This window comes from Lagopus muta, chromosome 4 (assembly GCF_023343835.1).
Source record: "Lagopus muta isolate bLagMut1 chromosome 4, bLagMut1 primary, whole genome shotgun sequence".
Classification (NCBI taxonomy): domain Eukaryota; kingdom Metazoa; phylum Chordata; class Aves; order Galliformes; family Phasianidae; genus Lagopus; species Lagopus muta.
In genome coordinates, this window is record NC_064436.1 from 25,710,883 (window position 1) to 25,724,724 (window position 13,842).

Consider the following 13,842-nt stretch of genomic DNA (forward strand, 5'->3'; position numbering starts at 1 on the left):
GGTTACTCTTTCTGATTCTATGGTTGCTTCCTTCAATCAGGGACACAGCCCCACCTTGCCCTGCTTTCTTGACAATGTCTCTCCTGAAGAGCAGCCTGTGTGCTCCTTCTACTCTTATGTGTTTGATGTGAAGGTGGCAGTGGCATCACATAGGCCATTTTTTTTGCCAGAGGATTTGTGCTTTTGTTCTAAAGATGAACTCATCCCCGAGTGTCGAGCAGTACACTTTGGTCTCTGATTCCTCTTCTCTGTCTCCTGAATCCACACTAAAAACTTGCCTTGACATCTAAGCTGTATTTTCCAGGCCCTTAATTTCACCCAGCTGCTCGTACATTGGCTTTTCACTACCCATAACAAGTTTCATACACCACCAATCATACACCAGTGCCAGCACGCAGAAAAAATCCTAGTGACAAGACAGCGTAACATTCATCGTCAGCAACTGCACCTAATGTATTGCAGTGATGCTCGGTGCCAGCAAGTTTTCTCCTTGGCAGGAGTAACAGTAGGACAGAGCCTCTTGGCCTTGGTCTGTGTCAGCACTGCCAGAGGTTGGCTTGTCCCCCAGACTGTACCCCATCCTGCAGCGAGCCCCTGAGCCAGGCTCCTGGGGCCACTCGGAAGAAGCAGCTCTGATGCTAATGCAGGAAGGGAAAATGGCATTTCCTCAAGTGTGGGGAATAGCTCTGGCCTTAAACATACCTTCTCTACAGGTAGTATTGCATGGGGAAAAAAAAAAAAAGAAGAAGGAAAAAAAAAGAATTCTCAGATTAGTGTCTCTCAGCCTATTCTTAGTAACCGTGATGTTCTGTTTTTATCTTGCGACTCGATGACTCAGAATTTGTATCTGTAGCCATGAACGCACACAGAGCATGCTGCAGGACTCACTCTGTATCCCTGAAAGCCGAAGGAGTTAAACCACTTTCAGATGGGCCTATTCATGCTAATAAAGAGCCTTGGAAGTGGTCCAGCCAGCAGACACCTGGGTATTATCCGAGCATCTGACACCCCCAGAGAACCAGAGCCTTGATGAGCTTTATAGACTAACAGAAATCTTGAAAAAGAAAGGAGGCTTTCCATAGAAAATGGATTTTCAGGGCCAGCTGAAGGACATGACGTTCAAGATCATTGCTTTAAAATAATTTTTGCTGCAGTTAATGTGAAGCAAAGAAGAAAAGAAAACCCAAGACAGTGAAAGGATAATTAATTCTGAGTTTGAACTGCAATTTGAAAGGGCTATATTGTGAAGTGACCCTTTACCAACTTCTATCTGAACCAGCACTTCTCATAAAACCCTCTTGCAGAGGAAATGCAGTGTTGTTTTACTTTTATACCATATGTTTGTTCTCTCCTACCAATATCGAGTGACCTTGAATCCAAACCTTGCCAGGAAGAGCTAGATATTGTCTCAGCCTTCGCCAAGGTGCAGCTCTCGCCTCACCAAACCCCGGCTTCCACTGGTCTTTTGCAATGGCAGTGGGCTGTCCCTGGAGCCCATCTATCAGAGATCCCTTTTTTCTTACTTCTTTCTTCCTTCCTTCTCCTAGAGCAACCATAACCTGCACCTTTGCCATGATATTTGTGGTGCTGGTGCTACCACAGGTGTTTTCCTCCACAGAGCTTTATTTCTCTGCAAAGCATCCACTTCTATGTGAGCCTACACTGAGCTGTAACACTCCCTGGCTCTGTTCTCATCCACCTAGTGTGACTCCTGCATTTCAAGTACATTTTGCACTAAATTTCCCCGGCAGCTTTTAAAAGGAGGTGTTCCACAGGCAAAAGCTTGCACAGAATACAGTGTTTGTTACTGGGCAATTCCACTGTAATTTGAAAAATATTTATCTCTGGTCTACTTCTTCTTCTTCACCTTAGAGAGAATCAAAACAAAAGCCATCGAGGCCAGGACACTAATGAGATTTGCATTTTGGACATCATATTAGTACAATAATGCATTTCACACTGTTGTTTCCTAATTTGCCTAATCAAATAAAAGGAGATCAAGCATTACATAGCCCAGCCTCCCTGTTCCAACAAGGTAACACTGAACCCATCCGTTTTGCAGTTCAATTAATTTTCCCTACGCAGGTTGGCTAAAGCACATAATTTAATCAGCATTTTGCAGTTCTGTCAATAGATACAAAACATTCAGGGTGTTGACAATACCCTGAGCAGCTGTCTCGAGTAGTAAGGAATTGTTGAGAGCATGGATAATACTGAGAGGTTTTTGGAAAGAGTAAAGGCGCTATGGGATGCTGGATGAGATGCTTTCTGGATGCCTTAGTGATGCATGTTCATTACTTTAGTATTTTGTTCCCCTGCTAACAAAATGCTTTGCTGTAGCACTGTAGTCAGACCTGACAGATTCACCTGGACTGTCAGAAACCTGTAAGTTTGGATATTAGAAAACATTTCTTCTCAGAAAGAGTGATGAAGCATTGGCACAGCCTGTCCAGGGACGTGGTGGAGTCACTGTCCCTGGAGGTGTTCATGAATCATGGGGATGTAGCACTGAGGGACGTGGTCAGTGGGCATGGTGGGAGTGCATTGGTGTTTCAGAATAAGCTGCATTACTGTCACTACTGCGAGTGCTGCTCTCCTGAAATAGAATGGAGACTTGAGCAGGAGAATTAGAAAGCACATTTTTTAAAGTGAAACCAGTCAATAGGTTGGGCTTGGGGTTTTGTTGTGATTTGCGATCTGCATTTCAGCTCTTGTGATGTAGTAGTGAGAAATAATGTTGGTAACACAGGCCCAAACTATAAAAAAATTGTAGTTCTTCTAGATTTTCCCATAGGTTGTTATCTGCTGGAGAGTGTGTTGCAAAACCGTTTCAGTGCAAATGGCATTTTACCTCAAAAAGGTGCATTCTCCTTACCAGTCATCTTCATTAGACGTTGTGTATCTTGTGTATCTCATGTCAGTTGCAGCAGTACTGGGTGGACAGGGTTGGTCAGTCTGCAGGGATGTCTATGTGAGGTGAGGAACCACTGTGGAGCTCCTGGGCTTGGTGGTTGCTGTTGGAGGCTCATCGTTGCCAAATATGTTTGGTTTCTCCATTATCCAGAAGTTTAATAATGGGCAAATTTATGCTGAAAGAAGCATCAATTTAAGACAGCTTAAGGCAACCGGGCACAATCCTGCAAACTACTTTTCTGAGGTAGACTTCAACAAATCCCAGCAGCTACATGGAAGGCAGCAGCTACAGCCGTACTGAAAACCAGCCGAGCTCACCCCTATGGATTCCATGTGGGGAAAATCAGTTCATTTATGAAATAAGGCAGAAAAAAACAAGTGGGAAAAAAAAGAAGTGTGAATTAAATAATATGACTTTGGTGCAAACATGTAGATCAACCGTTTGCTTTTCCATAGGATACAGAGCCATCCTTGTAATGCACTAAGAATCAGTGTAAGTTTACTGCCAAAACCTAAAAAATCATCAAATAGAGGCAGTTTCTTGTATCCAAAGTCCCTCATTATATTAAAAAAATTATTGCAGCAGAAAATTTACAAGTGCATCACAGGACCCACTTGTACTGTTAAACAGATGGCACCTACACAAGACCCAAAAATATATAACAATTTTAATTGAGCCAATGTGAAACAGATTTGTGAAATAAAATAGTACATGCCAGGTCTAATAAGGCTTTTACTAGAAATTTTGACATAAAGTAATTTTGTAACAGCTCAAGAGGTATTTTAAAAATGCTCATTAGCAAATGCAACATTTACTTCTCCTGTTTATTGTCATCTCTTTAGTTTTTGATAGGTATGTTCCTACCTGCTTTAATTTTTTCCCCTCTCGGTATAGTTTTTCCATCTCCTTATGACATCTGATGTTTCCTATTGTAATGATACCATTTTCATGTTCAGCTCCTTGGGCTGGGTCCTTTTCTCCTTGCTGGAGACAACAGCAAGACCCACCGACCTCCTTAAGCAGTCTCATGAGTAGAAATAATACTGAAGCTTGCCTTCTACTGCAATGCAATGACTCCATTACTTATTCTCATTCTGCTGATGGTGTATAAGAGTCCAAAAGTTTTGTCTCTTTCTGCTACCATTGTGTTCATTCTCCCAATTCCTTGTTTTCTCTGAACTAGCTACTGTAGGCATGTGCTTTCTGCAAGACATCCTTACAGCTGCTCAGGGAATAGGACATATTCAGCAGCATGAAAGAGGCATGGGCAGGAAGAGCAGAGTCAAGCCCTACTTCCCTATATTGTGGCTTTTATCCTATTCCTCATGTGAGCAAGAAGTTCTAGTGAGCTAAAAACTGAAGACAGATGGTGATGGCACCTTCATTGCTTCCCAATGAGCTACAAAAAAAGAAAACCGTTCTGCAGAAGACCAATGTTATTTTAGTCATGAGATAGCAGTCAATAAGTGCAGATAAAATGTGTATTTTCCCCACCTGGAAAAATGTCATTGTTAGTGCTCAGTCTCATCCCTACAGATGAAATTGTGGTGAACAAAAGAGAGACTCAGCCAGCTGCAGGAGGACTGCATTTTGTCCAAAGTGACGGAACACAAAATCCTCTGCTCCTTTTCCACGTGCAGGGAGAATAAGCAAGAGGTGCAACCTCGCTACTGGTGCCTTCCTCTTGTTTTTTTAATATGTCAACGTGATCTGAATTGTAAAGACATGCTTAAAAGTGAAAACAATGAGCAGTGCAGTCTGATGTCACCACTAATTTCATAGAGACCGGATAACTGTGTATTCATAGTCCTTCAAAATTACGGGTAGGAGACGTACACATGACTTGCATGAGGTGCCTCTCACCATAGACTGACAAATATGATGGTGTCTATTCAGCCTTAAATAAAAAATTTAAAAAAATTTAAAAAAAAAAGGCCACAATTGCAACTACAATGTGTACATTATAACATTACAAATATGTTATATTTATAAATTATAAATATGTTGACACTGAGTAAATATCAGTATGTGAAATACAGAGTTGTGATGACGCATTAAGGACGATGAAACGAGGGTAAATGTGGCATGGTGATTTCCTAAAGGAAAACCAGTGGTGTGAATTGGGAGCAGGCAGCCCAGGTTCTTGTGCTGTGTTTCTGACTCTGAACAAACCTGCATCATGGCAGGGAAGAAAATTCCTTGCCTTCCACCTTAGAAATACCAGCCTGACGTGTCTCCCTTTGTTTAAGCACAGTGGATTAATGTTTGCTGAAAGCCATAGATCTTGTTAAATTAAAAACTGGCTAAAAGGAAACACTTAAAAAATCATTTTCCTTTTATTTCTATTAACTCCAGCCAATTAAATTGACCTATTACCAATATGTATTTAATAAAAATAGCCTTGTCTTATTTAGGCTATTCTGCTGTCCACAGTACTGTTTCCATTGATATAAATCCTGCTTTATCTTTGTTGCAACTGAGCTCTCAAAGGCTGCCTGGTGCTATTTCTATGCATTTTGCATGTTGCTCTTCAGGAGAGTGTTTTGTCAGTGTGCAGTGCTTGTTGGAGAAATTCTGATACGTGGGGAGGTGTGCATTCTGCTTCCTACCGTGGTCAAGTAGAAGAAGCATCAGTAAATCCCTTAAAAAATCAGAGATTGTTACAAAGTGCTGCTTGTACCTCATACAGATGCAGTTCTGTTGCAGCAGCTCACCTGTGAGCAGCACTTGCAGACAGTGAGCATTACTGGGGAATCTAGCATAAGGACTGCAGGATCAACTTTCCATTTTCCTCATACTTCAGACTTTTCTGCTCCCTCATCCTGCAGCTGAAACATATTTTGATGTAGCCGATGGAATCTTTATGAGAATCCACGTAGCTTTTATTTCTCATCCTCTGGAATTGATGCTCCCTAATTGCTGTGGCTCTCCCGGTACATCGCAGCATGCTGTCAACACGCTGTCTGTGTGAGCAAGGTGTGTGCCATTTACCAAGCTGTACCGCGGCAGACTTTGTAGTACAAGGCACGTGAAATAACATACTGCTCACTGGGAAACTTATTCCAAAGGCATCTCTCAGGCCTTTTTTGAATTGCCACCGAATGGTATTTTTTTTTTTAATTGATTTATTCTTTGCTGTATGTTACTCTTCATGTTTACCACATAAAGTAGCCAAGTGTGCCATGTTTTGCATGGGAAATTGCATGTTTTGTACCCTCCTGTTCTCTGCAGAGACCAAATTGGGATGTCCCAGGCTCTGGTTACAAGAACCAAGCCATAGCACAGCACACCACGGCCAGTGCATGCATCCGTACAGCCTGTCATCAGTGTGATAGTCTGAGTGTCGGGCTCATCTCATCTGGGATGGGAACCTAGAGCTCATGTTCATTGAAAGCAGCACACCTTACTGGGAAGGGACACTCTCTCCACACACAAGCTCTTTCTCCCATCATTTTCTGAGAGACCTGAAGTCTCCTAAACCAATGAAGGGTTGCACCAACCGCTGCCTGTAGTTACTCTCCATGTGTATTCTGAGGTTTGCCGTCACACAAAAATAAGATACTGAAGTAAGAGGAGGCGTCTTCTTACAGCATCTATTCAGACTGTGGATGTTGCTTCTAAGTAGAAAGTTTCCTGGGTTGCTGTAATGCTGATTTATTTTTTCAAGACGCAGTTAGGTTTGGGCAGGCTCAAAGAGATCCAACAAGCAGCTTTTCATTAGGAGATATCCAAGGTACGGAACAGTGCAATGTATGAAATACATGCATTAAGCCCACCAATGATGTTTTTCTCGAACATTTTGAGTGTCGTGCCAAGTAAGTCTTACCTTGTGTCATTTCGAATCGGTGGATTTTAAACCATGATTACTTTGTGCCTCTTGCCCCCCAAATTGTTTGTGACAGATATTCCGCACTGTAAAATAATGAAACTCTTAGGGTGTTCTCTTCAGCTAAATGAAAAGTGTAACATAGAGTAATATCATGCCAATTAGAAGGGAAAATCAATGTAGATACCTGAAATATGTTTTTGCTCAGTATCAGCCGCTCAGTGAAAAATTGAGCATTCCGCAGTTTCTAATGAATACAGATAGACAGCTATAGAGAAAAAAATTATGAGTGGACTTATATATCTGTGGCTGTTTTTTATAAATATTCTTTGAGAGACAGCAGATACATGAGAGGAAAAAATCCTTTTCATCTGCATGTTTTTCTATTATGCAACACACTGCTCAGAATGCAAGCTGACAATTCCAGAGATAACTCAAAAGAAGTGTAGTGTTTACATTAAAAATAAAGGAAAAAGAAGTAAAAGTGAGAAAAGTTCTTCTTAGTTTCATCTGACGAGATCTGTGTTTCAGCCCAGGCTGCTCCAGCATTGCGAGTAAAAGTTCTGAGTCTCTTGTGTCTTAGCAAGCCTACTTTAGCTTGGGTTCTCCATCTCATGTTCGGCTGCAGGACACCCAGAGGCTTAGTCAATGGTTTGAAATAAGCCAAAGGCAGTTAGTGGCATGAAGTAAGCCAAAGGCTTGTTGGTGGTTCGGCTCCATGGGTAAGATCAGCTTTTATAAGCTTCTGCGCTGGCCATGGCCAACTATGGGCCGTTTGTGTCAGAGTTGCAATTGCACTGGGTACGGCGGTGGAGACCCAGCACTGCAGGCACCTCATTGCTGTGTGTGGACTTCTGATGGTGCATACTGTATTACCGCCGTGTGACGTGTTGTACAGAACCGCGGGACAATCAGAAGCCCTTGAGTTGGGCTGCAGCCAGTTCTTCTAGCACACCATGCGATGCCACAGGTAGACCACCACAAATAGATGGTTTGTCTGCCAAAGTTGGTGGCTGCATGGCTGGCCAGGTGAAGTTGGCTCTTGTGTAGAGAATGCGGGACTGTGTGAAGAAAAAGAAATGCTCACAGAATTAAGTAATTACTTTATTTATAGCGTAATGTGCACACATGGTTGTTGATGATGAGGCTACCAGTGACATAAATAAACTCAAGCAAAAGATGTAAGCGAGCGGATATACATGAAGGCTTCTTTGGGCAGTGCCACGAATTTGGACATCGACCAAGAGAATTATTTATGTCCCTTGTGATTTCAATGAAGAGCACAAAGGAGATAATTAGACCAGGATGCTTCGCATTGCTCTTTCCATCTTGCACACATTCATGCCCACCAAATGTGAAATGTTCGCCTTTTCCCCTCAAACGTGATGGTTGTTGAACTTATTTTTAGTGTCATTTGATAAGCCTCCCTGCTCGCAGAGAGACATCCCACTGACCCAGCCACTGGTCATTGTCTATACCAGTTCCCATCAAAGCAGGCGCGCTTTGTCAGGTTTCGACTCGAATATCCATTTTGCATCTGAAGTACAGTATCGAAAGTGACTGGATCATTTGAGCCTTTTTCTTCAGCTGCTCCCTCCTTCCTCCCCCACAGTGTTTCCGCTCACGCTAACATAATTTGGCATCATCGACGTGACACGACACTGGTTTTTCTAAAAAATTATAATACATACATTGTCGATGTTTTATGATGGCCGGCGCTCCCGTAAATTTAATTTCTAAATTGATGGAAGGAGGTCTTTTTCCATTGCTGAATCTGAACCAATGCTCGGTGCCCCCTTGAAAACCGAGTAATGCACATACAGTAATAGGTCATTCAATGTCAAAAAGCATAAAAAAGATGAGCAAAATCTTCACAGGCTGCTGCTTGCTGTTGCCTTTAATTATATTAATTAAACTTTGAAATTCTCATGCAAAGAGAGTTGCTGGCTTGTGACGCTGAAGAGCCCTTGGAGATTCGGGGGGGAAAAAAACCCTGAGATACCAGCTTAGTGGCTACTGCTTTTTTCATCTAAAAAAAAAATAATACATAAGCCTACTACTGCTAGGTATGTTTATAGATGATGATGTTTTATGCGCTACTGAACTTTGAATGCAGGAAGGGGGAAAAAACCACCAGCCACAGTGTCAAGGTCTTGAAGCATCAGTCCCTCAAACTCTGCTCAAGATCTCTGGTTACAGGCTGTCTTCCTGTGCAATAACGCTCTATTAATTTTCTTCCTGTCCCGGGTGCATAATGAAAGAAAGGTGTCTTCAAAAACTAAAGGGCAAAGTCTTGCTCGCTACCAATACCTTGAGGCATCCTGTCTACATTTTGTCATGCGTGTGCACTTTTCAGTGTTAGAATGACAAGATTTCCAGTCAGAAGGTTCCCGTAAGGCACAATGCGATGGGAGACTCGGAAGGATTTTGTGATCTGACATCGCTGTAAGGCAGTGAACTCTTGCGTTTGCTGAGCCTGGTGGGAAGCTTTATCCTCCGCCCATGGCAAACAGTCTCTATTTACATAACACGTGCCATCTTTGCATCTGAGAAACTCTGCATCTCCCCTAAAAGCACATTATGTCCTGAGAATTCGCAGTCCTTAAAAAAGTAATGAAAATAGAAAAACATTATTATCTTTGGTTGTCTGTGCTCTCCCTTTTATGTTCTATAAAGCAGAGGCATAGGAGTCAATGCTTCTTGTCACTGTTGCAAGTCATGGAGTAGGAAAGTACGGTGGTGGAACGTGAGAGCTTGGTGCAGCGATGCTGGATCCTGGTAGGGTGAATGCAGAAACCTTTTGAGTTTGGGCTGAAGGTGCTCCAAGAAACATGGGGAAGTGCTCAGTTCTCTCTGCTTGGTTGGAAGGTGGCAATGTGGCTGTATTTCCTCCTTATATCCTCTTCTCCTCCTCTACTGAGACTGAACTCGGGTGAAGTTAATACATCGGCCCTGAGGGGGGAAAAGAGAGAAGCTTTTATTGGTTGATGAAGTAATGAATGCAACCAAGACTTTCAAACGTTGAATATTGCATGCTAAAAGAAGCCTGTAATTTAAATTCAGATGTTTGTGAAAATAACATACCCATGGCAAACATTTTAAGAATTAATGGAAATTACCCAGAGTAAGGAACTACATTTGACTTACAAATTTAGGATGGTAGGGAAGCAGTGATGACACTGAAGACACACTTTGAACACTGTTGAGTTCTTCTATGAGGGTAATATACAAATGTGAAATTCTCACTAACTGCTGGGAGCAAACTCAAACTTATCTAAGCACTCAGTAAAGGGAGATCACAGCAAAGGCAGATGCTCTACTGAGCCAAATTCTTCTGCACCATAGTGCAGATCAGCGTGACTGTTAGCAGAGATTCTGCTGATTTGAAATTGTATTTTATTAGCAAAAACCCAGCCCTGCATCTACAAGCTGTGTTCTGATGCACTTAGAATTGCTGTGCTCCAAAAGCAAAAGTGGTTTCTTGTGGTGTTGCACCTTAGTAAGTGCCCTTTTCCCACAAGCGGGTTCAGAATTTTGACAGCTTTTGGTATAGCCAAATGAGAGACAAATCCACCAGTAAAAATATTAAGCTCTTTTTATTGACTTGGGACAAGCACTGAAAAAGACACACTTTTCAGAGCTTGGGTAAAGGTGAAAGCTCCACGATGATCATCAGATTTTGAAGTTGAGTGTTGCCCTCAACAGAATAGCTCCTGAGCTATTCTGAGCTCTGAGCTCCTGAGCTCTGAACAGCTCTTCTGTGCACAGCAACAATACATTTCCTTCTGCAGTGGCACAGAACAACTGACATCGATTGAGCCTTCTCTGGGCAGAGCAAGCCATTCTCCAAGGCATCACATGGAGGTGTTAAGTGCTGTTTGAAAACGTACAGTAAGGTTAGTGAACACCTATGGAATGTTTTGTCCCAAGGTTCAGAGTTAATTGCAAAGTCTCTGGGTGGGCTCAAACACAGGAGATAATGCCATAAACAAACAAAATAAGGCCTGAATTTCCTATTACTTTCATTTTCTTATTTTGAGCTAGTGGTTTTACCAGTAACTATGGACAGCAATGACACAGAGTGGTGGCTGGTTGCTCTCATAGGCACCCGCCCTTGACTAGCATGAAAGGGGCAGTGTTTCCCAGATCAGCTCCAGGACTGAAATGCACAGTGCATCAAGGGATCTTTTTTCCTAATGCTCTTCTAATGATTCTACTTCCTGTCAACTCTATAATAAATAGAGAACTGGTGGATAGCTGGATTGGGTCACGATTCTGGCTGCTATCAGCTGGATTACAGATGCAGAAGAGATGCAAAGAGACAAAGCAGGAGCACTGAGAGATTCACTTAAAGGCAAAGTATGAAGGCATGGCACATCTTCATGTACTTTTTTTTTTTTTTTTTTATTAATCAAAATGAATTCTGTGTATAGAATAGGCAGAAGAAGTGTATTTTTGGAGCATACAATCCAAAAATGCTTTGCAGCTCTAGCAGTTCTGACAACAAAGTTAACATGAAATGCATACTCACAGCAAGGACTTTACTTCCAAGATGATGCTGTATTGCAAAAGCAAAACATGGCAAATGATCTATAGAGAGCAGGTAATAGAGGAGCTGCAGTATTTCTCCAGTGGTGTAAATGGACACTGCACTTTACCCATTCTGCTTTCATTTGTAACTTTCAATTTTTTGTAATTTTCAAGGCCTGGGTGCATGCACTGATTCATTGTGGTTTGTTAAGGGGCCATGCGGGTTTTTAGCACCTTAAAATGCTATTAATGAACTACGCATGATTAAAGGGGCAAACTAACCCCTTAATTCTAGGGACCATGTCCTGTGACTACAAGAAGGATTCCCAGTTGAAGAATCACTTATAGAAAAATGGGGAGAACTTGCAACTTGCAGTCTTGTGATACTGTCTTGCTGTAAATACACGTTCTGTGCCAGGTTACAGCCAGAGAAGGAAGTTTTTGGAAGAAACTTCTGTTGTGTTGCATTGCTTTTTTTTTTCCCACCTGGGATAGAATCATCTGAAGTATGTGGTTTACAATCAGATTGTTAGTGCTGGTGGGAGTGGCTGCACTAGCAGCTTTGTTTCCCTGCTCTTATGTAGGAGAACTGAAGGATGAGAGGTTTCCAGAAAAAAAAGGGCCTGTGTACTGTACACATTTTTCTGCATGCAATGTGATGCTCACAACAGACAGAGCTGAAATCAGGATGTTGGGAAAAACACTAGAAGCACTAATTAATGAGAAGGTCAGGACCACCGTAGTGTCATTAACAGAACAGCAAATATTGCAGGCTGGCATAGGAGAGAGCAGCTTTTGCATTTAGGTAATGGGATGTGACAAGGTGCGTGGATTCACCATACCTGCACATGAAATGCATTAGGAAGTAGCGTTCAAACCAGTGTAAAGGGCTTTGAGCTCTCATCGTGCTGGCAATTTAACACAATCACCATATATTGCTTTGATGTTATTATTTATCAGGAAAAATAGAGAAATGTCTATCAACAAGCCTCTCTCTTGCTCTCCCTTTCTTGCTATAACTCAGCTAATATTCTGTGGTGCCCCAGAACTGATTTATTACCTTCAGTTCTGCTAAGGATTCGTCACTCCAAGCCAATATGAACTGCAGGTTTTCATCAGCTGTGGATCTGAGCGTATGTGATGTAACCAGCGTCACTGTCTGTGCAAGTTGGTTTCGGGAAAAAGATCCGTAGTTGTGTGTTTCTCTAAACAAATTCAGAACTTCCAATGCAGCAGTATCTATCTCAGCTTTAAGTAAAAGAATATTGCATTTCTATTCTGATCAATCTGAACTTCATGAACAGGATGATTTACTCCACTAGAAGTGCTGTTTAGACCCATCTGTCCAGTACTGTTCTTCACAATTAAAACACACTTGTGCTATGTAACTGATGCAACCTGTGAATGACTATCCTAGCAGCATTACCATTGGTGACCTAATGTCACACTCACGTTCCTGTACTCCATTAAACAATCAATACAAGCCATTTGAATTCACATATATCATGCCTTGTAAATCACTGGATCATAAACCTTAACAATACCAACATGTCATCAGTATAAAATTGAACTAATTTAGTACTTTAGGGCTAGAGTAATTAAAAAATGAGTTACGCAAGCATTCTGTGATCTACATGTGGAATCCGAGAGTTGTCTCAGAGGAAAAGCCCCTACCTATGACCTGCTTGAAGATGCACTGCAGGTACTATGGGAGTAGAAATATGGCAGGTTTTTTTGTTTGTTTCTCTTTGTTTTCTAAGGGAGAAAGATCTACAGCTACAGTTTTATCTAAGAAGGAATATTTTTATGTTACAGTGAAGTCATTTATTACATGGTTGATTATCTTACTGAATTTAACTTGCTGGGCAACCAAGATGAAGTTCTTTCAGGATACACAATTTCAAAGGAAGAGGAGGCTCCTCTTGCAGTTAGACTGTAGGATAGTTCCTCATGTGCAAAAGCCAAGCAAAAAGTCCAAGAGATGTTTGCAGGAAGGCCCTGTTCCTCCTGCACCGTGACCTTCTGTGCAGCTCTTCTGGAGCAGCACACTCAGCACTTGGAGGAGGATGCCTCTTGGACTGCACTGTGCTCTGAGCCTGGAACTCATCTGTTGATGTTGGCTAAATAGGTATGAGAAGCACTTTAATTTGTATGTGTGAATGCAGGAGCAAACATGTGTTGCATTCCAACCATCCGTAACCTAATACTGGGCTCTCCGCTGGAGGAAGTGGGGGAACTCTGCAGGCTCCTTGGAGCTGTGCCCACGTCCTGCACTGCCAGGGCTGGCCTTCTGAATTCACAACATTGCACGGATATTCACAGCTGAGCTCCTGTGTAATCAAGGGAGTCAGAGAGGTTCTGTCCCTCTCCTGCATTCTTTCAAACTAAGCTACAGACTTACCCCTTGCAAGATGTACACACATAAGACTTTATGTTCAAGTCGAACATATAAAAAAGACTATTGGGTTTAGGGGTATTTTCGGTTTGATTGTTTGGCTTTTTTTTTTGTTTTTTTTTTTTCCTCCTGTTTGGGGTGGAAAGGCACCTTGGGGTAGTCCTTGGGGGGCAGCTG

The 13,842-nt window shown here is 42.0% G+C and overlaps 1 protein-coding gene and 1 long non-coding RNA gene across 2 annotated transcripts in view; one reads left to right on the top strand and one right to left on the bottom strand.

Moving 5' to 3' along the window:
• The window catches only part of LOC125691769 (uncharacterized), a 226,102-nt gene that overhangs the window by 174,139 nt on the left and 38,121 nt on the right, over nucleotides 1–13,842 (top strand). The window lies entirely within an intron of this gene.
• Nucleotides 7,831–13,842, bottom strand: part of ANTXR2 (ANTXR cell adhesion molecule 2) — a 99,961-nt gene continuing 93,949 nt past the window's right edge. Inside the window, exon 17 of the mRNA XM_048941540.1 lies at nucleotides 7,831–9,692. Within this exon, the coding sequence (XP_048797497.1) occupies nucleotides 9,654–9,692 (39 nt within the window). The 3' untranslated portion in view covers nucleotides 7,831–9,653. The remainder of the gene's footprint in view (nucleotides 9,693–13,842) is intronic.